The 24,434-nt window shown below is 38.9% G+C and overlaps 1 protein-coding gene and 1 long non-coding RNA gene across 2 annotated transcripts in view; both read right to left on the bottom strand.

The window, feature by feature from the left end:
* HOOK1 (hook microtubule tethering protein 1) overlaps positions 1-24,434 on the bottom strand; it is a gene marked incomplete at its 5' end in the record, with an annotated part of 69,714 nt that overhangs the window by 25,309 nt on the left and 19,971 nt on the right. Inside the window, 7 exon segments of the mRNA XM_006154924.3 lie at positions 44-154; positions 684-885; positions 2,261-2,401; positions 4,512-4,678; positions 19,946-20,029; positions 21,458-21,520; positions 23,590-23,657. Of these exon segments, the coding sequence (XP_006154986.2) occupies positions 44-154; positions 684-885; positions 2,261-2,401; positions 4,512-4,678; positions 19,946-20,029; positions 21,458-21,520; positions 23,590-23,657 (836 nt within the window).
* On the bottom strand, positions 13,789-16,505 carry LOC102490501 (uncharacterized). Its single transcript, XR_335486.2, has 3 exons — positions 16,441-16,505; positions 14,929-15,012; positions 13,789-13,866 (listed from the first exon to the last, which is right to left on the bottom strand). It is a non-coding gene; the product is annotated as an uncharacterized LOC102490501 (long non-coding RNA).

The raw sequence follows: 24,434 nt of genomic DNA, 5'->3' as shown, positions 1-24,434 counted from the left end.
CTAAAAGAATGATGTATTAATTACGAATAATATGCATGTTTACCTCTTTTTCCTTAAGTAGAGCTTCATGTTTTTCCTCAAGCCGCTTCATTTCAAATGCTAGCGTGTCTGCCCTTTTTGATTCAGATGAAAGTTTAATGTGAAGATCCTGAACCTTTCATCAGAAACAGAGTAAAAAAACAATAGTAAGTAATATTCAGTTATTTTTTCAGAGTTGAGTATGTTCGAGTGACTGCAAATAAAAGTTATATTAAGATCAAGTTTAACAGTAAATCTTTGACAAAAAAAGTATATAAAATTTAAAATTCTCAAAAATAATTTCACCAAAAAACTGAAAAATCAGCCTTCAATGCTAATATTTCTCTAAATTGTTTGAGGTATAACAAAACAGAATATTTCAGGTTACAGGTCCGTTCTCTAAGCATTTATACTGGTTATCATAAATGCTAAAGATAATATAAAAAGAAAATACAAGCTAAGAAGAAATGAAGATAGAAGACCCAGATAATGCAAACTTAATTATCGACCCTTGAATTAAAAGTACAGACAGAAGAAATTCATCAGAATAAGTTCACAGCTTTTTATATTCAATGCTTTAGCTCTGTACCATTCTTAAAGATTCAAAAGGAATGGCAGAGTTGACCTTCCAATCTCAGCAATTAAAAATTAAGATCTTTTCTTACCTGCCTTTTGTATGTTTCTAACTGCGTACGTGCTGCATTTGCCTTCTTTAATTCTTCTTCTAAGCTGACCGTGTTATGCATGTACATCATGTTAGTTTCCTGTAAAGTTTTCACCTGCTTGCGGAGGTCATTCAGATCTTGTAGCTTCTGACGATATACTTCAACTGTTGACTCCAGTTTATTTGCTTTATCAGAGGTAGCCCTATAAGATAAAGATTATGCATTACTGTGTAAAACCTAGTGTACGGACCTATAATTCTATCCTGGCTGTAAAATTAATGTCCCAAGCTATAACAATGACAAAAGAAAAAGAAAAGGGGGGAAAAAAGAAAAAAGAAAAAATTGAGTAAGAAAAGAAATTGTAAATTTTGTGAGAACTTTGGAAGTAGACGCAGTCTTAGAATCATCTACAGTTCAACGTTTTTGTTATAAAGGTATAAAAATTAAAATGTAACTCTTTAAATTATCACATTTAAATATTAGCCTGCTGTGTGAAAAAAGAATGGCTTTATACATACAACTAAAGAATTCTGAGCCACTCTGTAGCTTACAGGCCAACCTTGTTTTGTTTATACCATATACTACTGCGTTTTCTAAGTATTTGATATACTTAGGACGTTTAATCAATTTATAAATTGATCTGGCAAAGTATTTTCCTTTTGAGTTCCACATAATCAGATCAACCGCATTTATAGCAAAAATAAATAAACCAAATCACTGTAACCTGTAAGTACAAGTTAATGGCAATATGGATTTTGTAACAAATGGATATTGAAAAGACATCAGCAAAATATAGCTACTTAGAAAAGTTAACAAAAAATAAAAAGATCATGTGGATAATGTATCCATTAGTAACATTTCACAGATACCACAAGTTAAATACATATGTTCTATTTCTAAAGGCTGTCCTCCCTGAAATGTTAGATTCCTTATCTATATTTTATCAAATTCCAAAATATAGGTTGTAAGAATATATTTCCTTACAAAAAATTTTCACAAAAAAAATATAATGGGTATAAGGAGGTCAGCCTCAACATATCAAAAAACTTAGAAAATTTTCTTACAGCTCTCATTTTGGGCTTATGGCTTCTAATGTGAAACTCTAACAATAATTGAATATTATCCTTAAATTATAATTTCAATTGACAAGTATTGGGGAGGGGAAAGACTAGGAGCCTGGATAGAAACTGATCATGTGTCTTTTAAAATTTTATTTATTTCATGAGAGTTAGAGACAGAGAGAGAAACAGAAAAGCAGGTACCATACTAGGACCCTCCTCAAGCCCCCCTAAGCTTCCCAGCAGGTCAGGATCATGACCACATGCTGCAGCTGTGGGCAGGCTGGTCAGGAACAGGACCCACTATCTTCCACATGGACCTTCCACATGGATTGGGTACCACTTGGACGACAAGAGACGGCCGTGTCCCTGCACTGGCCCCAACATTCCACCAAAATCCACTGGCCCCAAAATCCACTTTCTACACAGGGATAATCTGAAGAATACCTGATGAAAATATCAGATGCCCAAATTGACTAGTAACTTGGAAGTGACGTATTATGTCTAAACATGCCATACCTCAGAACATCTATTTCATCTTTCAGGGCTCTTGTTTCTTCAGCAAGACTAGTCAATTCATCATTCCTATGCTGAAATTCAATCAGTTGCTTTTCAAGTTCTTCACAGTGAACTCGGTAATCATCTTTTGCAGCTTCAAGCCTTAAACAAAGAAAATACTTTTTTTTTCATTTGGCAGAATGTGTACGTACACTAGCCAGAGAAAGATGGTGTGGCAGAGAGAAGTCAGAAAGCGCCCCTATGGGAGAGTCACACCACAATCACTTGCTCCGTTCTTCCCTCCTTTTGGGACTGTGGCCATGCACACACACACGTGTCCTGTGTGATTTTCAAGATGCCAGTCCCTGACTCAAACTGCAGCATTAACCGTGGGGGCTCCAGCCGTCTTAACCACCATGCCACTGGCTGGCCCCCAAACAAAATTTTATAATATAATTTGCATAATTTGTTTTCCTATTGAGAAATGATCTTAACAGGATATATTTAAACTTTACATTCAACAGAGGAAAGCTGAAGAAATAAGATACTTTTTTGGCTTATGATTTTGGAAAAGGAATGGAAGTAAACTTAAGATTCTGAATTTTCATTTTCACTTCTGAGACACTGTGCTTAGTTATACACTCCTACAAATTTTAATCTCAAAAGATGAAAAGAAAATGCAAAAGAAAATGATTATTTTAAAATACACATAGCATATAAAGTGGTAAAATATTAATTCTGTAGACTGTGATAAGTTAAAGACAAATACTGCAAGCATTAGAACAGCAAAAAAAAAACTGAAATGACAATATCTGTAATTAAAATTAAATATTAAGAAAATTTTTATTAATCCAAAAGATAGCAGGAAAAAAAGGAACAAAAGAGCAAATATAACAAGAGAAAAATAGTGAATTGAGAGATCTAAATATAACCATAACAATAATTACATAAAAGGTAAATTAATTAAATACACTAATTAAAACACAGACTATCACTGAATACAAACTGAAAGTTCATACGTATGCTAATTACAACAGATCTTTTAAATATGTAAAGATATAAATAGGCAAACATAAAAAGATGAAAAAAAAAATGCCACACAAGCAGTAAGCAAAGAAAGGTCATTATATAAATAGCAAACAAAGTAAATTTTCAAAGTTTTATCAAAGGTTAAAAAGGATTATTCTATAATTATAGAGGGTTAATATATTAGAAAGAGATAATAAATTTATATACACCTAAAAATAGAGTTTAAAGTACATTAAGGAAAAAATAATAAAGCTAAAGATAGAAATCCATAAATCAACAATTGTTAATTTTTTTCCTTCTCTTTTTTAGGATTTTACCGTAGAGTGCATGAGCGTGCCAGATAGAGACCGAGAGAGGGAAAGTGAGAAATCATCTCGTGGGAGGATGGCCACACCACAATCCCTTCTCCTGCAGTCTCCTCTGAAGATTTTGGGCACATGCACACACATGCCTGGCAAGATTTTTAAGCTATAGGTCCAAACCTGAACCTTGGTCAGCCATATGGAAACCTAGCACCTTATCCACAATGCCACCTGCTGGCATTGAAAATTTTAACACTAGTCTTCCAATAAATAAAAAAACTCAATAAAAATATCAATAAAAATATAGTTTATTTTGGTGCAAAAATAAATTTTACATCTATATGCATAGTAGTTTCATAATGCACATTTTTCATGAACTCTGTAAGACCCCTTGTCCATGTAATAGTCAACACAGTAAAACACATGAGCATTTTTCCATGAACTTTTTGAAGTCACTTTATAATCAGCCAATGACTGCTGTGCAGAACTCCTTGCTACAACATTTTGTCTAATGTAAAGCTCTGACAAACAACTGTGTAATTTCCTCTCCCGCTTGAGACTTTAGTCTTTAAAATCACCCCAAAATCTGTAAACTTTCTTGCACACTATTTGGGACAACTCAAATATTTTGGCACCTGCGTAATCATCCTCAGATCTGGCCCAAGTAAACTCTTTGCTTTATTTCCTTTGTGTCTGCATTTCTCTTTGATGGAAGACTTTACCACATGTTGTTTGCAATTGTTTTGTTCTTATGGAAATATCCTACTTGCCTAACTGAATCATAAGCCCTGTGAGAGGAGGAATGACTTACACTACGTTGTATTTTCAGTGTCCTAAAATGTATTTAATGATGCTTAATAATTAGTTGGTAATATCACATTGTTTTTGCTACTAGTTTACTAGGAAGAATTCTATAAAATGATTTCTATTAAAAATGCTACCTGAAGTTTTCTTCTTGTAATTGTTCGAGTTGTAACTGTGCATGAAAATATTTTTTTGCAACCATTGTATTTGGATCATCAAAAGAACCATCCAACTGGTCAAGTTTTTCATTCATCATTTCATTCTCAGAAACCAGAGAATTCTTCTCATCTTGAAGTGCAGTTACCTAAAAACCGAAACCGAAAACACAAATGTAAGCATCAGCACCAAAGACACTTTTAAGAGTCTAAAGTTCTGGATTCTAATTCTGTCTAAGCCATTAAATAGCTTGATCAATCAAACTAGATAATTTCTAGGTCCTTCCAACTCTGGTTTTCTGAGTCCAGAGGTTTGTTTAAAACGAAAGAGATCAAATCATTCATTCTCCCCCCCTCCCGCCTCTATCTATCTATCTATCTATCTATCTATCTATCTATCTATCTATCTATCTATCTGGACAAAGAGTAAGAGTACTTGCAAAAGAATGCCTGCCAGGACCAGCAGGTGGTGTAATGGTTAAGACTAACTCCATATGGTTGACCACAGCTCGGGTTCCAGACCCAGCAACTTGACATTCATATCAGGTGTGTGTGCCTGTGTGCCAAAATCCTGAGAGAAGGATAGAGGAGAAGGGATTGCAGCATGCCACCCCCCGTGGGAGGTGATTTCTCACTTTCTATCTCTCTCTCTCTCTGGCAAGTGCCCACAGCCTATAGAAAAAACTGCTCTCAAAAAAAAAAAAATAAAAAAATAAAACATAATGCCTGTCTTAGTTTTGAGTAAATCATCTAAGCCTCTAAAATATGATGCATATGTCCCTTTTTAGGTATAAACTAGTTTTCAGAAGACTGTTACCCTATAGTAAGAAAAAAATACACATAAAGGCACAAAGTTGTTTTGGATTCATAGTAGAAAATTATGAGTAATACGGCCATGTTCAGGGACTGAATTAACACTCTTGTTTAGTGAATTCATAACAAAAGACTGAACTGTTTTCATTTGCACACTGCGACTGCTATGATTTAAAAATGCATAAAAGTATGCAAATTTAGAACCCTATCAATGTGAAAAGTTGATGCCTGGTTTGTTTTTTGTTGTTGTTGTTGTTGCTGTTGTTTTGCTTTTGAACTCACAACAAGAACAATTTACTCTAGTTAGTCTATTTCTTATCCACTTAAAAAATTCTTTACAATTTTCAGGTAATATTGTGTACTCTTCTAAGACTAGGAAGTTTACATAAGATTTTACTAAGAATTAGTTTGGAGAAAAAATAAAAAAGGTGACCTAGTATAACTCCTGCTATGTTACGGGAAAACTTATTCATAATTTCAATGGGTATAATTAATTCAGCCTAGTTTTGTGAATGAAACTACACACTGACACAGAGCTAGTTACTGGAGATGGAACTCAAGGAACTCAAGTGATGGCTTTGGATACAGAATAGGCAGGTAGACAGTTTATTAATTCTTTCTACCAAATAAATACAAAGGCTACTATACTGACCCTGGGCAGACTATGTGAAGAAACAACTTTCCATTCCTAAGCCCATGCACGCATGCACCCCTGCCACGTAAGCAGCTTAGTGACTATTTCCTGCCATGTATGACAACTGTAAGTGATTCAGATACAAAAAGGAACATATAGGTTTCTAGCCTTAAGATTCGTACAATAGAACTAAAAACAGAAGCAAGAACTTAAATGGAAGATGTTGAAGAAGATTGAATTGGAGGATGTCAGAGGGTCGGAATATGGTACAAACACAAGAGTAACTCCTTCTAGCTTGAGCGTAGGGACTGTCATAAAGGGATTGAGAAGCAATGCCCTCAGTCTTCAACGCTGGGCAGAAATCCGCTCAAGAAGGAAGAGTAACAAGGACAAATTTAGCTTCAACACCTGGTGAGTAACCAACCTCATGCCTATCCATGTTTCAGCATGGTTCCAAAGCCACCTTCATCATAAACATGAGAGGAAATGGTAAACATGAAAATTCCTGGGACCACCCCAGATCCATGACTTGGAATGTTAGATGCCACAGTGATTGTTTTAGGTTCACTATGCATATGCTTCTGTCTCTTTTTTTAATAGATCTCTCTCCTCTCTGTGTCTCTCTCTCTCTCTCTTTCTCTCTCTCTCTGCTATGTAAAAGCAGCAGAAAAAATTGAAACTGTCCCTCAAAAAAGGCTCAAAAAATAAATGCGCATTTTCTCACACTACCTAGATTTAACCACAGACTATGCTGCATGGACAGTGGTTGTCCATAGGGCACATAGGCTATAAGATACAGCCCAGGTGTGCAGGAGGCTACACCACTATGTTTGTGGAAGGACATTCTGTGGTGTTCACACAACGACAAAACTGCCTAATGACGCATTTCTCAGAATGTATTCCTGTCCCCAGTATTGTAGGAAGGCATTAACATTTTATCATATTTGTTTACTTAAAATATAGAGGATGCAGGGTCCAGTAGATGGCATAGTGCTTAAAATGTTGGACTCCCAAATGGCTGATCACAGTTTGAGTTCTGGACCTAGAAGTTTGAAAATCACTGGGACCAGCAGATAGAGTAACGGTTACATTGCTGGACTCATGCACAGTCAACTGCGAATTGAGTCCCAGATCCAGTGGCTTAAATCTCACGATGGATACATGTACATGCATGCCCAAAATTCCAAGAGGAGAATGGAGAAGAAACTGAGGCCTGGCCACCCACCCTGGGGGTGATTTCTTTCTTGCTTTCTGTCTGCCTCTGGTGATTGTACATGCCCTATGGCAAAAATCTCTCTAAAAAGAAAGAAAGAAAAAGAAAAAGAAAAATCACCCTGGGCAAATGTGCTTGAGTTCCCAAATTTCTGAGAGGAGAATGAAGGAGAAGGGACTAAGGTGGGGTCATCCCCCTAGGGGATCATTTCTCATTTTCCCTCTCACTGTCTGTCTGCCCCTCTCTCTCTCTCTCTCTCTCTGGTGAGAACATGCACCCTATGGCAAATAAATAAATAATATATACATATGTAGGGGGCCGGCAGGTGGCATGGTGGTTAAGGATGCTGGACTCCCTGGCATGGTGGTTAAGGATGCTGGACTGTTTGGCATGTTGGTTAAGGATGCTGGACTTCCATGTGGCCAACTGCGGTACAAGTCCCAGACCTGGCAGCTTGCTTTCTCACTTTCCCTCTCTCTCTCTCATTCTGTCCCTTTCAAAAGAAAGAAAGAAAGAAGAAGGAAAGAAAGAAAGAGTGCAAGAGGGAGGGAAATAAAATTATTCTTTAAAAAAAATAAAATAATATATACTTATATAAACTTGCAGAGTTGGAATCCCCTTTACCCACTGTAATCAGTCCCATACAATTCTCCAGCACATTCAAGTTTGAAAGTCACTGCCTTAGAATAAAATCTTTCACGTGGTGGCCAGGAATCTGCTTCTTCTCTACCATCCCATGAGCACTAATCATGGGCCACAGCTACGCAGAAGTGAAGTTCTGTCTATTGCTGCCTGAGAACATGTTACAAATAATGGTTAGCTGAGGAAGGCAGAAATTAAGGGCCGCTAGGAAACGCATCACGCTTTACCCAAAGCCTCATAATAATCCAGACCAGAACAGGACTGAAATACTGCATCAGGAGTCTCAAAACTTTCTATCAAAATCTCATGTGGAGGTTTGTGCATTTCTCTGTTTTGGTTTGCTTTGCATTGATGTCTCTTCTGCTTCTCTCTTCCAGCATCAGCCTGTGAATTTAACTTCATTCGCTTAAGTCCTTTTTCTTTTTTTACCTTAGTGCATGACATTTACATTCACATTTTCTTTTTTTAAAATTATTTTATTTAACTTTATTGATTTATTTTTGACCAAAAAGGGACAGAGAGTGAGAAAGGGAAAGTAAGAAAGCAAGCCACCAGGTCTGGGACTCGAACCATGGTCGGCCATGTGGGAACCCAGCATTCTTAACCACCACATCACCTACCGGCCCCCATATTTTCATTATACCAACAATAATTAAAATATATACAAACATACCCATGGCGTTATGTGCCAGGCCCTGATCTGAGTGCTTTATTTTGAGGGGTCTTCAAATGCTCACACAGAAACTACCTATTATGAAAAACAATGCACGAATTTCAAATTTTTTTGTACCCAAATAACCCACACTTGAATTCTATTTTATCATGAACACTTTGAAGACTCTCTTGTATATTAACTTAGCGAATCTCACAACTACTCTGGGAGACGCATCCTATCACTGCTCTATTTCTCAAAACAGAAGACTGAAGTATAGATGCTTCCTGACTTACAATGGAGTTCCAGTTCCTACTGAGTGCGCACCGACTTTGCACCACTATAAAGTTGAACCATCATCAGTCAGGGACTGTCTGTACAGAGAAATTAAGTAATTTGCCTCCAAGCATACAGACAGCCAGTAACATGATCAGATTCTGAACACAAGAAGTCAGGTTTGATCGTATACTCTTAATTACCTAGTATTCTCTAATGTCATGTTTATTTTGCTAACACGTGTACACATATAAATGCTCACACACGTATATGACTATATATGTTAGCAAAACAAACTTGATGTGAGAGACTGTATGTGTATGTGTAGAATAAACACACAGATACAAGGGGTTCTGTAAAGTTAAAGAAAATGCATACTATGAAAAACTCCAGGGACTTCAGAATTTTTGCACCAAAATAAACTCCTATTAACTGCATTTTCTCACCAATGTTTTGAAGTCCCCTGGAGTTTGTGTGTGGTGAGTAGGTATGTGATTGAGAGAGAAACAGCCTGCACTTGCATTTACTAAGGGTCAGGCGCGTCTGAACATTTCCATAAATTATCTCCCTTAATGTTCACAAATACCCTACAAGGCAGGTATTTTTTATCTTTTCATTTATAAAAGAGAAAACAGAGTCCCCACCGAAATGGTTGAAATTCTACATTTAGAACGATTTTTTCCAAAGAATAGGTGGACTATCAATTTTCAAGTCTCAGAGAAAAATAGTTAGACACCAATGCTTAAATACTCAAGCCTCCATGAAATGTTTCCTCCATGAAATACAACTCACTTCCAAACCACTCTGCTAATTAATAAATTAAAGAAAAACCTTTATGAACCTAAAGAGAAAGTTTTCTCAGGTCAGGTTTCTTTAGCGCACCTGCATATCAAGTTCTTGGCATCTCTGCCTCAGCTCTTCTTTTTCTGCTAATGCTTCTTGAAGTTCTTCCAAGGCTCTTTTAAGCTGTAAGAAAATGCCCAGATTCTTAGTACATCATGTTATGACAAGGAGAAAAATATACTCTTCTCATAATATACATATACACTGATAATAAAAATGTTTTTTGTTTTTAGGTTTTTGTCATAGGGCACGTGTGCTGGCTGGAGAAAGGCAGAGGACAGAGAAAGGGAAAGTGAGAAATCACCCCATGGGGGATGACCATGTTGAAATCCCTTCTCAGCCAATCTTTTCTTAGGATTTTGGGCACACACATAGGTGCCAACGTGATTTTCAAGTCGCCAGGTCCACATATCGAACCACAGTCACCCATGTGGGAGTCCAATGCCTTAACTACCACACACCACCTACTGGTTCCTAGAAGTGTTTTGTTGTTGTTGTTGTTTTTTGGAGAGGTTTTTGCTATAGGGCGCGTGCACTCGCCAGGTAGACAGAGAGAGACAGAAAGCGAGAAATCACCCCCCAGGGGGGATAGCCATGCAGCAATCCCTTCTCTTCCATTCTCTCGGGATCTTGGGCATGCACGCACATCGCCTGGCATGAGTTTTAAGCCTCCAGGTCCAGGACACGGACCGTAATCAACTACGGGAGTCCAGCGACATAGCCATTACGCTAACTGTTGGTCCCAAGAAATGTTCCTTAGAACTGATGTTGACTTTCCTTTCTCTTTTTTTTTTGGAGAGGTTTTTGCTATAGGGCACGTGCACTCACCAGAAAGAGAGAGACAGAGGGACAGAAAGAGAGAAATCACCCCTCAGGGGGATGGCCACGCCACAATCCCTTCTCCTCCATTCTCCTCTCAGGATCTTGAGCATGCATGCACAGTGCCCAGCGTGAGTTTAAGCCACCGGGTCTGGGACTCGAACCATGGTTGACTACACGTAGGTATAAACTAGTTTTCAGAAGACTGTTACCCTATAGTAAGAAAAAAATACACATAAAGGCACAAAGTTGTTTTGGATTCATAGTAGAAAATTATGAGTAATACGGCCATGTTCAGGGACTGAATTAACACTCTTGTTTAGTGAATTCATAACAAAAGACTGAACTGTTTTCATTTGCACACTGCGACTGCTATGATTTAAAAATGCATAAAAGTATGCAAATTTAGAACCCTATCAATGTGAAAAGTTGATGCCTGGTTTGTTTTTTGTTGTTGTTGTTGTTGCTGTTGTTTTGCTTTTGAACTCACAACAAGAACAATTTACTCTAGTTAGTCTATTTCTTATCCACTTAAAAAATTCTTTACAATTTTCAGGTAATATTGTGTACTCTTCTAAGACTAGGAAGTTTACATAAGATTTTACTAAGAATTAGTTTGGAGAAAAAATAAAAAAGGTGACCTAGTATAACTCCTGCTATGTTACGGGAAAACTTATTCATAATTTCAATGGGTATAATTAATTCAGCCTAGTTTTGTGAATGAAACTACACACTGACACAGAGCTAGTTACTGGAGATGGAACTCAAGGAACTCAAGTGATGGCTTTGGATACAGAATAGGCAGGTAGACAGTTTATTAATTCTTTCTACCAAATAAATACAAAGGCTACTATACTGACCCTGGGCAGACTATGTGAAGAAACAACTTTCCATTCCTAAGCCCATGCACGCATGCACCCCTGCCACGTAAGCAGCTTAGTGACTATTTCCTGCCATGTATGACAACTGTAAGTGATTCAGATACAAAAAGGAACATATAGGTTTCTAGCCTTAAGATTCGTACAATAGAACTAAAAACAGAAGCAAGAACTTAAATGGAAGATGTTGAAGAAGATTGAATTGGAGGATGTCAGAGGGTCGGAATATGGTACAAACACAAGAGTAACTCCTTCTAGCTTGAGCGTAGGGACTGTCATAAAGGGATTGAGAAGCAATGCCCTCAGTCTTCAACGCTGGGCAGAAATCCGCTCAAGAAGGAAGAGTAACAAGGACAAATTTAGCTTCAACACCTGGTGAGTAACCAACCTCATGCCTATCCATGTTTCAGCATGGTTCCAAAGCCACCTTCATCATAAACATGAGAGGAAATGGTAAACATGAAAATTCCTGGGACCACCCCAGATCCATGACTTGGAATGTTAGATGCCACAGTGATTGTTTTAGGTTCACTATGCATATGCTTCTGTCTCTTTTTTTAATAGATCTCTCTCCTCTCTGTGTCTCTCTCTCTCTCTCTTTCTCTCTCTCTCTGCTATGTAAAAGCAGCAGAAAAAATTGAAACTGTCCCTCAAAAAAGGCTCAAAAAATAAATGCGCATTTTCTCACACTACCTAGATTTAACCACAGACTATGCTGCATGGACAGTGGTTGTCCATAGGGCACATAGGCTATAAGATACAGCCCAGGTGTGCAGGAGGCTACACCACTATGTTTGTGGAAGGACATTCTGTGGTGTTCACACAACGACAAAACTGCCTAATGACGCATTTCTCAGAATGTATTCCTGTCCCCAGTATTGTAGGAAGGCATTAACATTTTATCATATTTGTTTACTTAAAATATAGAGGATGCAGGGTCCAGTAGATGGCATAGTGCTTAAAATGTTGGACTCCCAAATGGCTGATCACAGTTTGAGTTCTGGACCTAGAAGTTTGAAAATCACTGGGACCAGCAGATAGAGTAACGGTTACATTGCTGGACTCATGCACAGTCAACTGCGAATTGAGTCCCAGATCCAGTGGCTTAAATCTCACGATGGATACATGTACATGCATGCCCAAAATTCCAAGAGGAGAATGGAGAAGAAACTGAGGCCTGGCCACCCACCCTGGGGGTGATTTCTTTCTTGCTTTCTGTCTGCCTCTGGTGATTGTACATGCCCTATGGCAAAAATCTCTCTAAAAAGAAAGAAAGAAAAAGAAAAAGAAAAATCACCCTGGGCAAATGTGCTTGAGTTCCCAAATTTCTGAGAGGAGAATGAAGGAGAAGGGACTAAGGTGGGGTCATCCCCCTAGGGGATCATTTCTCATTTTCCCTCTCACTGTCTGTCTGCCCCTCTCTCTCTCTCTCTCTCTCTGGTGAGAACATGCACCCTATGGCAAATAAATAAATAATATATACATATGTAGGGGGCCGGCAGGTGGCATGGTGGTTAAGGATGCTGGACTCCCTGGCATGGTGGTTAAGGATGCTGGACTGTTTGGCATGTTGGTTAAGGATGCTGGACTTCCATGTGGCCAACTGCGGTACAAGTCCCAGACCTGGCAGCTTGCTTTCTCACTTTCCCTCTCTCTCTCTCATTCTGTCCCTTTCAAAAGAAAGAAAGAAAGAAGAAGGAAAGAAAGAAAGAGTGCAAGAGGGAGGGAAATAAAATTATTCTTTAAAAAAAATAAAATAATATATACTTATATAAACTTGCAGAGTTGGAATCCCCTTTACCCACTGTAATCAGTCCCATACAATTCTCCAGCACATTCAAGTTTGAAAGTCACTGCCTTAGAATAAAATCTTTCACGTGGTGGCCAGGAATCTGCTTCTTCTCTACCATCCCATGAGCACTAATCATGGGCCACAGCTACGCAGAAGTGAAGTTCTGTCTATTGCTGCCTGAGAACATGTTACAAATAATGGTTAGCTGAGGAAGGCAGAAATTAAGGGCCGCTAGGAAACGCATCACGCTTTACCCAAAGCCTCATAATAATCCAGACCAGAACAGGACTGAAATACTGCATCAGGAGTCTCAAAACTTTCTATCAAAATCTCATGTGGAGGTTTGTGCATTTCTCTGTTTTGGTTTGCTTTGCATTGATGTCTCTTCTGCTTCTCTCTTCCAGCATCAGCCTGTGAATTTAACTTCATTCGCTTAAGTCCTTTTTCTTTTTTTACCTTAGTGCATGACATTTACATTCACATTTTCTTTTTTTAAAATTATTTTATTTAACTTTATTGATTTATTTTTGACCAAAAAGGGACAGAGAGTGAGAAAGGGAAAGTAAGAAAGCAAGCCACCAGGTCTGGGACTCGAACCATGGTCGGCCATGTGGGAACCCAGCATTCTTAACCACCACATCACCTACCGGCCCCCATATTTTCATTATACCAACAATAATTAAAATATATACAAACATACCCATGGCGTTATGTGCCAGGCCCTGATCTGAGTGCTTTATTTTGAGGGGTCTTCAAATGCTCACACAGAAACTACCTATTATGAAAAACAATGCACGAATTTCAAATTTTTTTGTACCCAAATAACCCACACTTGAATTCTATTTTATCATGAACACTTTGAAGACTCTCTTGTATATTAACTTAGCGAATCTCACAACTACTCTGGGAGACGCATCCTATCACTGCTCTATTTCTCAAAACAGAAGACTGAAGTATAGATGCTTCCTGACTTACAATGGAGTTCCAGTTCCTACTGAGTGCGCACCGACTTTGCACCACTATAAAGTTGAACCATCATCAGTCAGGGACTGTCTGTACAGAGAAATTAAGTAATTTGCCTCCAAGCATACAGACAGCCAGTAACATGATCAGATTCTGAACACAAGAAGTCAGGTTTGATCGTATACTCTTAATTACCTAGTATTCTCTAATGTCATGTTTATTTTGCTAACACGTGTACACATATAAATGCTCACACACGTATATGACTATATATGTTAGCAAAACAAACTTGATGTGAGAGACTGTATGTGTATGTGTAGAATAAACACACAGATACAAGGGGTTCTGTAAAGTTAAAGAAAATGCATACTATGAAAAACTCCAGGGACTTCAGAATTTTTGCACCAAAATAAACTCCTATTAACTGCATTTTCTCACCAATGTTTTGAAGTCCCCTGGAGTTTGTGTGTGGTGAGTAGGTATGTGATTGAGAGAGAAACAGCCTGCACTTGCATTTACTAAGGGTCAGGCGCGTCTGAACATTTCCATAAATTATCTCCCTTAATGTTCACAAATACCCTACAAGGCAGGTATTTTTTATCTTTTCATTTATAAAAGAGAAAACAGAGTCCCCACCGAAATGGTTGAAATTCTACATTTAGAACGATTTTTTCCAAAGAATAGGTGGACTATCAATTTTCAAGTCTCAGAGAAAAATAGTTAGACACCAATGCTTAAATACTCAAGCCTCCATGAAATGTTTCCTCCATGAAATACAACTCACTTCCAAACCACTCTGCTAATTAATAAATTAAAGAAAAACCTTTATGAACCTAAAGAGAAAGTTTTCTCAGGTCAGGTTTCTTTAGCGCACCTGCATATCAAGTTCTTGGCATCTCTGCCTCAGCTCTTCTTTTTCTGCTAATGCTTCTTGAAGTTCTTCCAAGGCTCTTTTAAGCTGTAAGAAAATGCCCAGATTCTTAGTACATCATGTTATGACAAGGAGAAAAATATACTCTTCTCATAATATACATATACACTGATAATAAAAATGTTTTTTGTTTTTAGGTTTTTGTCATAGGGCACGTGTGCTGGCTGGAGAAAGGCAGAGGACAGAGAAAGGGAAAGTGAGAAATCACCCCATGGGGGATGACCATGTTGAAATCCCTTCTCAGCCAATCTTTTCTTAGGATTTTGGGCACACACATAGGTGCCAACGTGATTTTCAAGTCGCCAGGTCCACATATCGAACCACAGTCACCCATGTGGGAGTCCAATGCCTTAACTACCACACACCACCTACTGGTTCCTAGAAGTGTTTTGTTGTTGTTGTTGTTTTTTGGAGAGGTTTTTGCTATAGGGCGCGTGCACTCGCCAGGTAGACAGAGAGAGACAGAAAGCGAGAAATCACCCCCCAGGGGGGATAGCCATGCAGCAATCCCTTCTCTTCCATTCTCTCGGGATCTTGGGCATGCACGCACATCGCCTGGCATGAGTTTTAAGCCTCCAGGTCCAGGACACGGACCGTAATCAACTACGGGAGTCCAGCGACATAGCCATTACGCTAACTGTTGGTCCCAAGAAATGTTCCTTAGAACTGATGTTGACTTTCCTTTCTCTTTTTTTTTTGGAGAGGTTTTTGCTATAGGGCACGTGCACTCACCAGAAAGAGAGAGACAGAGGGACAGAAAGAGAGAAATCACCCCTCAGGGGGATGGCCACGCCACAATCCCTTCTCCTCCATTCTCCTCTCAGGATCTTGAGCATGCATGCACAGTGCCCAGCGTGAGTTTAAGCCACCGGGTCTGGGACTCGAACCATGGTTGACTACACGGGAGTCCAGTGACATAGTCATTACGCTAACTGCTGGTCCCTCCTAGAAGTAGTTTTAAAAATTCACCTTTTGGGACCTATGCCTCCTCTTTTACCCTTTTCCTCCAACCCAGGTTGGGTTTCACACGGCAAGAGCTCTTTTTCCCCATAGAAAACAGTTCTGAAATAGAACCAGGTCCTTAAATAAGAGGACAGAGAAAGTGCCACAAATGACATTATCTTGCTAGATAAATGAAAACTTGGCAGATTTTTGTAACTGCCTATTTAATTGTGCAATCTGATAGCATGGGCCAGATATCTATTACTGAGTGTCAGAAATCCATTCAATCCCACTGAATTCTTCCAAGATGATAGCAAAAAAAACCTCAAAGACCAAAATATTAGTTGCGTTCATGAAGAAAAAGCATAAAAATGTTCACCCGGGATTTTACAAATAAACTAAATTTCATATGAAAATATTTTCATATATGCTGTCTCGCGTGGCCTTCCAACGGTAACTGGCAAAGGACCTGCGTCGCTGTCTCCGCCGTTCTCGTCACACTGTCGTACTCACCTGCTGCTCCAGTTCTCCCACAGCGTCATTTGTAGAAGAGCTTGAGATTTCTTTATTCATCAACTAGGAAATAAAATAGTAAAGTTAGGCGGTGTAATGTGATGTTTAGGAAGTAAAAATATATCTACTTGAAAGGAGAGAAAAATTATTTGTATTCAGTTTCTCCTTGCTTTAGTTTAATGATCCTTAGAACACCATTCAAATACAAATTTAATTAGTAGTTTAATATAAACAACACAAAAGTTTAAGTATAGTAGTGGGGACATCACAGGTTAAGTGTGTTTGAAATACAGAGCTATACACAAAATACTTATAAGCAAAAAAAAAAGTGATGATCCAAGATGTATTATTAAATAAAACTAAACACATAAAATGCTTTGTTAAAAAGCGGTTCTTATGGAGTGTAAGTTAACATTTTAAAAAATGTAGTTTCATGAGTGATATGGCAAAATTTGAGGTCATTTCAAAATAGGAGTAATGTGAAAAAGAGTATCCTCTTAAGCAACCTTTATTGCACATGGAAAACAGTTTTATTTATGTATGATGACGCTTTGAATATAAACCAAAAATGCAAACTCAGGAGTATGGGCTACAAAGTCCAGTCCGAGTCTCCCCCTCAATCACGCCCCTCCAATCTGTGCTGCTCCTCTTCAATCCCTCACTCCGCTCCCACAGGTCTCTCTTACACCCCACTTCACCTTAGCCTTGCAGCCAGATACTAAGATTCAACACTGCACAACCTGAATTCTGAATTCTGACTTGATTTAGAACATTAGACTACCTTAACTCCAAGTTACTTGACTCCAGAACATAAGTACTACAATATCTGCTCCCAGATCTAACATTCTGAAAATGAATATGATATATGTAAATTAAATCCTAGGAAAGGCTACTCTAATGAACACACACATACAAAGAGAGGAAATAGAAATTCCTGGTCGGAAGTTGTTTATCTGGCTTTTCCTGTTTAAGGTTATTTAAGAGAATTTGACAATTGTAATTCACCTTTTTAATGTAGAAGTACTAAAGCAGGGCTTGAAGGCCTTTTAAACTTTGGGGGAGGTGGAGGAGCAAGCAGATGGTGTTATGGTTATGTCACCAGCTCTCACGTGGCTGACAGCAGTTTGAGTCTCAGACCTGGTGGTTTGAAAATCACGCTGGGCATGTGTATGTATGTGCCCAAGATCCTGGGAGGAAAACGGAGAAGGGATCGCGGCGTGGCCATCCCTCTTGGGAAGAGATTTTGCACTTTCCCTCTCACTGTCTCTGTCTTTTTCACCAGCAAGTGCACATATTCTATGGCAAAAAACCCCTTTTTTAAAAAAAGAAAGAAAGAAAGAAAGAATCCCATTATTCTTTAGGCAGTCGGGGAAATGCTGGCAGTGAGGATTTTTCCCTTCCTCCTAGGAAAAGGACAAGAGAGGGCTGGGGCTGAAGGAGAAGCTGGAGCATTAGGATTAGATCCTAGAAGGAACTTCCCGCCGTCTGTGGACGCTTCCTGAAATGTTAGGTCGGAGCCCTTGAGACACCACCATGGGGGCCACCAGCCCAGCTACCCGTGAGTGCCCACAGGTGCCAGGTCTTTTCAACATGTCGCTTGATTACTGGGACACAGGGTGTTACTGCTTCTACTTCGCAGATGAGAAAACCAAGGGTCGGAGAGAAAAAAACGGTGGACTCCTGCCCCACGGTCGAGAACTCCAAGGCCAGGCGAGCTCTTTCTCTTCTGAGCTGCTTCTCCCCGGCCCTAGAACAATGGCGCGCAGAGAATGGAGTGGGCTGCTTGTGTAACTGAGCGGGGATCATAGGAGGCCAATACTAATGATCTCGCAGAGACGTCGAAGGAGAATTAGAAAGAAAGAGAAAATAAAAAGGATGGGGGAGAAAAAAAAAATCAATGAAGTACCTTTAGCTTCTTGGAGATAAGCGATATATAAATACTAGCCATTATTAAGGCTCTTATCGGACAGCGAGGGTCTCAAAACTTTCTATCAAAATCTCATGTGGAGGTTTGTGCATTTCTCTGTTTTGGTTTGCTTTGCATTGATGTCTCTTCTGCTTCTCTCTTCCAGCATCAGCCTGTGAATTTAACTTCATTCGCTTAAGTCCTTTTTCTTTTTTTACCTTAGTGCATGACATTTACATTCACATTTTCTTTTTTTAAAATTATTTTATTTAACTTTATTGATTTATTTTTGACCAAAAAGGGACAGAGAGTGAGAAAGGGAAAGTAAGAAAGCAAGCCACCAGGTCTGGGACTCGAACCATGGTCGGCCATGTGGGAACCCAGCATTCTTAACCACCACATCACCTACCGGCCCCCATATTTTCATTATACCAACAATAATTAAAATATATACAAACATACCCATGGCGTTATGTGCCAGGCCCTGATCTGAGTGCTTTATTTTGAGGGGTCTTCAAATGCTCACACAGAAACTACCTATTATGAAAAACAATGCACGAATTTCAAATTTTTTTGTACCCAAATAACCCACACTTGAATTCTATTTTATCATGAACACTTTGAAGACTCTCTTGTATATTAACTTAGCGAATCTCACAACTACTCTGGGAGACGCATCCTATCACTGCTCTATTTCTCAAAACAGAAGACTGAAGTATAGATGCTTCCTGACTTACAATGGAGTTCCAGTTCCTACTGAGTGCGCACCGACTTTGCACCACTATAAAGTTGAACCATCATCAGTCAGGGACTGTCTGTACAGAGAAATTAAGTAATTTGCCTCCAAGCATACAGACAGCCAGTAACATGATCAGATTCTGAACACAAGAAGTCAGGTTTGATCGTATACTCTTAATTACCTAGTATTCTCTAATGTCATGTTTATTTTGCTAACACGTGTACACATATAAATGCTCACACACGTATATGACTATATATGTTAGCAAAACAAACTTGATGTGAGAGACTGTATGTGTATGTGTAGAATAAACACACAGATACAAGGGGTTCTGTAAAGTTAAAGAAAATGCATACTATGAAAAACTCCAGGGACTTCAGAATTTTTGCACCAAAATAAACTCCTATTAACTGCATTTTCTCACCAATGTTTTGAAGTCCCCTGGAGTTTGTGTGTGGTGAGTAGGTATGTGATTGAGAGAGAAACAGCCTGCACTTGCATTTACTAAGGGTCAGGCGCGTCTGAACATTTCCATAAATTATCTCCCTTAATGTTCACAAATACCCTACAAGGCAGGTATTTTTTATCTTTTCATTTATAAAAGAGAAAACAGAGTCCCCACCGAAATGGTTGAAATTCTACATTTAGAACGATTTTTTCCAAAGAATAGGTGGACTATCAATTTTCAAGTCTCAGAGAAAAATAGTTAGACACCAATGCTTAAATACTCAAGCCTCCATGAAATGTTTCCTCCATGAAATACAACTCACTTCCAAACCACTCTGCTAATTAATAAATTAAAGAAAAACCTTTATGAACCTAAAGAGAAAGTTTTCTCAGGTCAGGTTTCTTTAGCGCACCTGCATATCAAGTTCTTGGCATCTCTGCCTCAGCTCTTCTTTTTCTGCTAATGCTTCTTGAAGTTCTTCCAAGGCTCTTTTAAGCTGTAAGAAAATGCCCAGATTCTTAGTACATCATGTTATGACAAGGAGAAAAATATACTCTTCTCATAATATACATATACACTGATAATAAAAATGTTTTTTGTTTTTAGGTTTTTGTCATAGGGCACGTGTGCTGGCTGGAGAAAGGCAGAGGACAGAGAAAGGGAAAGTGAGAAATCACCCCATGGGGGATGACCATGTTGAAATCCCTTCTCAGCCAATCTTTTCTTAGGATTTTGGGCACACACATAGGTGCCAACGTGATTTTCAAGTCGCCAGGTCCACATATCGAACCACAGTCACCCATGTGGGAGTCCAATGCCTTAACTACCACACACCACCTACTGGTTCCTAGAAGTGTTTTGTTGTTGTTGTTGTTTTTTGGAGAGGTTTTTGCTATAGGGCGCGTGCACTCGCCAGGCAGACAGAGAGAGACAGAAAGCGAGAAATCACCCCCCAGGGGGGATAGCCATGCAGCAATCCCTTCTCTTCCATTCTCTCGGGATCTTGGGCATGCACGCACATCGCCTGGCATGAGTTTTAAGCCTCCAGGTCCAGGACACGGACCGTAATCAACTACGGGAGTCCAGCGACATAGCCATTACGCTAACTGTTGGTCCCAAGAAATGTTCCTTAGAACTGATGTTGACTTTCCTTTCTCTTTTTTTTTTGGAGAGGTTTTTGCTATAGGGCACGTGCACTCACCAGAAAGAGAGAGACAGAGGGACAGAAAGAGAGAAATCACCCCTCAGGGGGATGGCCACGCCACAATCCCTTCTCCTCCATTCTCCTCTCAGGATCTTGAGCATGCATGCACAGTGCCCAGCGTGAGTTTAAGCCACCGGGTCTGGGACTCGAACCATGGTTGACTACACGGGAGTCCAGTGACATAGTCATTACGCTAACTGCTGGTCCCTCCTAGAAGTAGTTTTAAAAATTCACCTTTTGGGACCTATGCCTCCTCTTTTACCCTTTTCCTCCAACCCAGGTTGGGTTTCACACGGCAAGAGCTCTTTTTCCCCATAGAAAACAGTTCTGAAATAGAACCAGGTCCTTAAATAAGAGGACAGAGAAAGTGCCACAAATGACATTATCTTGCTAGATAAATGAAAACTTGGCAGATTTTTGTAACTGCCTATTTAATTGTGCAATCTGATAGCATGGGCCAGATATCTATTACTGAGTGTCAGAAATCCATTCAATCCCACTGAATTCTTCCAAGATGATAGCAAAAAAAACCTCAAAGACCAAAATATTAGTTGCGTTCATGAAGAAAAAGCATAAAAATGTTCACCCGGGATTTTACAAATAAACTAAATTTCATATGAAAATATTTTCATATATGCTGTCTCGCGTGGCCTTCCAACGGTAACTGGCAAAGGACCTGCGTCGCTGTCTCCGCCGTTCTCGTCACACTGTCGTACTCACCTGCTGCTCCAGTTCTCCCACAGCGTCATTTGTAGAAGAGCTTGAGATTTCTTTATTCATCAACTAGGAAATAAAATAGTAAAGTTAGGCGGTGTAATGTGATGTTTAGGAAGTAAAAATATATCTACTTGAAAGGAGAGAAAAATTATTTGTATTCAGTTTCTCCTTGCTTTAGTTTAATGATCCTTAGAACACCATTCAAATACAAATTTAATTAGTAGTTTAATATAAACAACACAAAAGTTTAAGTATAGTAGTGGGGACATCACAGGTTAAGTGTGTTTGAAATACAGAGCTATACACAAAATACTTATAAGCAAAAAAAAAAGTGATGATCCAAGATGTATTATTAAATAAAACTAAACACATAAAATGCTTTGTTAAAAAGCGGTTCTTATGGAGTGTAAGTTAACATTTTAAAAAATGTAGTTTCATGAGTGATATGGCAAAATTTGAGGTCATTTCAAAATAGGAGTAATGTGAAAAAGAGTATCCTCTTAAGCAACCTTTATTGCACATGGAAAACAGTTTTATTTATGTATGATGACGCTTTGAATATAAACCAAAAATGCAAACTCAGGAGTATGGGCTACAAAGTCCAGTCCGAGTCTCCCCCTCAATCACGCCCCTCCAATCTGTGCTGCTCCTCTTCAATCCCTCACTCCGCTCCCACAGGTCTCTCTTACACCCCACTTCACCTTAGCCTTGCAGCCAGATACTAAGATTCAACACTGCACAACCTGAATTCTGAATTCTGACTTGATTTAGAACATTAGACTACCTTAACTCCAAGTTACTTGACTCCAGAACATAAGTACTACAATATCTGCTCCCAGATCTAACATTCTGAAAATGAATATGATATATGTAAATTAAATCCTAGGAAAGGCTACTCTAATGAACACACACATACAAAGAGAGGAAATAGAAATTCCTGGTCGGAAGTTGTTTATCTGGCTTTTCCTGTTTAAGGTTATTTAAGAGAATTTGACAATTGTAATTCACCTTTTTAATGTAGAAGTACTAAAGCAGGGCTTGAAGGCCTTTTAAACTTTGGGGGAGGTGGAGGAGCAAGCAGATGGTGTTATGGTTATGTCACCAGCTCTCACGTGGCTGACAGCAGTTTGAGTCTCAGACCTGGTGGTTTGAAAATCACGCTGGGCATGTGTATGTATGTGCCCAAGATCCTGGGAGGAAAACGGAGAAGGGACTGCAGCATGGCCATCTTCCCTGGGGGGTGATTTCTCGCTTTCTGTCTCTCCGTCCCTCTCTGCCTTTCTGGTGAACACTAGTGCCCTACAGCAAAAACCTCTCTTCAAAAACAAAAAAAATTAACTTCCAAACATCACGAATAGGAGAAGACTACCATAAAAATTAAACGCGCTCCCTCGAATTGGCTCACCATATAGGAGCTGCCAAGAGGCTCCAGCTTTGGGTGACCAAAGGAAAGAAGGAAAAAAATCTTCCCAGTGCTGCATCATTCCCTTCCCACTTTATGAGGATATAAGGGAGACAAAAAGTTCTTAAATATATCTATTTATCTGTATTTTAGTATACGTTTTCTCCTCGTGAACAATAATAGTTTGGATTCAGCTGAGTCACCATATCAGCATCAGAACTACAATTCAGCTGTACCAGCTGGGAAGCTTATTATCTCATTTCACAGAAAACCTGTTTCTAGGACCAGCAGTTGGCATAATGGTTATGTCGCTCAACTCCCATGTAGTTGACCACAGTTCGAGTCCCGGACCCAGTGGCTCAAACTCATGCCAGGCGCATGTTCATGTGTCATGCATACCCAAGATCCTGAGAGGAGAATGGAGGAGAAGGGGCTACAGCGTGGCCAAGCCCCCAGGGGGTGATTTCTCGCTTTCTGTCTCTCTGTCTCATTCTTTTTTCCCTCTGTCTCTGTCTCTCTCTGATGAGCACAAATGCCCTAAGGCAAAAACCTCTAAAATATTTATATATATTTCTGGAAACAAAAAAGGAAAAACACTAGTTAAAGGCAAGGACACCACTACAAAGGGCATGTTTACATAAACAGAAAACACACTGCCTTAAAAATGTATATGCGATGGTTTACATAATTTGACTTGGAATTTTCACGCTCATGTGAACATGGTATAACTTACCTCCTGAATAGCAGTCATGACCACATGCTGAACAGACTCTTCCAGTGTCATTATATTTTGAATATGTTCTAGAATTGGAAAAAAAAATCTGAACTCTCTTTACCATAGTATGTTAGCCATTTGAACCATAAAATATAAAACTTCATTTCCACAGATAACCCCTTATGCAAACACATTACTTTTCCACTAATGTCTACTAAAAATAAAAAAGCAGAATAGCAAAATATTCATATAAATATTTTTAATGTTTTCTTTTTTTCTAAAGAAGATGCTCTTTTAATTTTCTTTAAGAGAAAAAGCAGAAATTACAGCTAATCATAAAATGATAATATTATAAACTGATCTTAGCTCAGAAGGTTTCAGTTTATTACCTATTCAGTTCATTCTCAGAAGGCTTTCAAAGACGGGACCTACATAGCCTCCAGTAAACACCCACTCAGCATTCACTAACTCTCTCCAAGGAGATCCTTGTACCTCACCACAAACACACACGCGGTAAGCCAAGGTGATTCTGCCCAGACAGGAAAAGCTGAATCATGTGTGTAAGTTCATCCATTTGTAGGCTTAAATTCCCCTCAGCTGCATGTTTTCCAGCTAAAACAATTTCCTAAAATGTTAAGAATTATTTTGTAATGTTTTCATTGCTTTAATAAATCTTCTGGGAAGACTTCTAAAAGTTCTCTAAATCTTCCTTTTATTTGTGAAGCCGAGAATGAGACAAAGATTCTGGATTGTCACTATCCTATCCAGTGGTAATGAAATATTTGAACCTGCTAAAAACTGTACAAAATTAAGCAACTCGCTTTCCCCATCAAGATAAACAGGGTACTATTAACCAAACCAGT

This window comes from Tupaia chinensis, unplaced genomic scaffold (assembly GCF_000334495.1).
Source record: "Tupaia chinensis unplaced genomic scaffold, TupChi_1.0 Scaffold000425_1, whole genome shotgun sequence".
Classification (NCBI taxonomy): Eukaryota; Metazoa; Chordata; class Mammalia; order Scandentia; family Tupaiidae; genus Tupaia; species Tupaia belangeri.
Note: the sequence above shows the minus strand (reverse complement) of the source record. Positions and strands in the feature narration are given on the sequence as shown.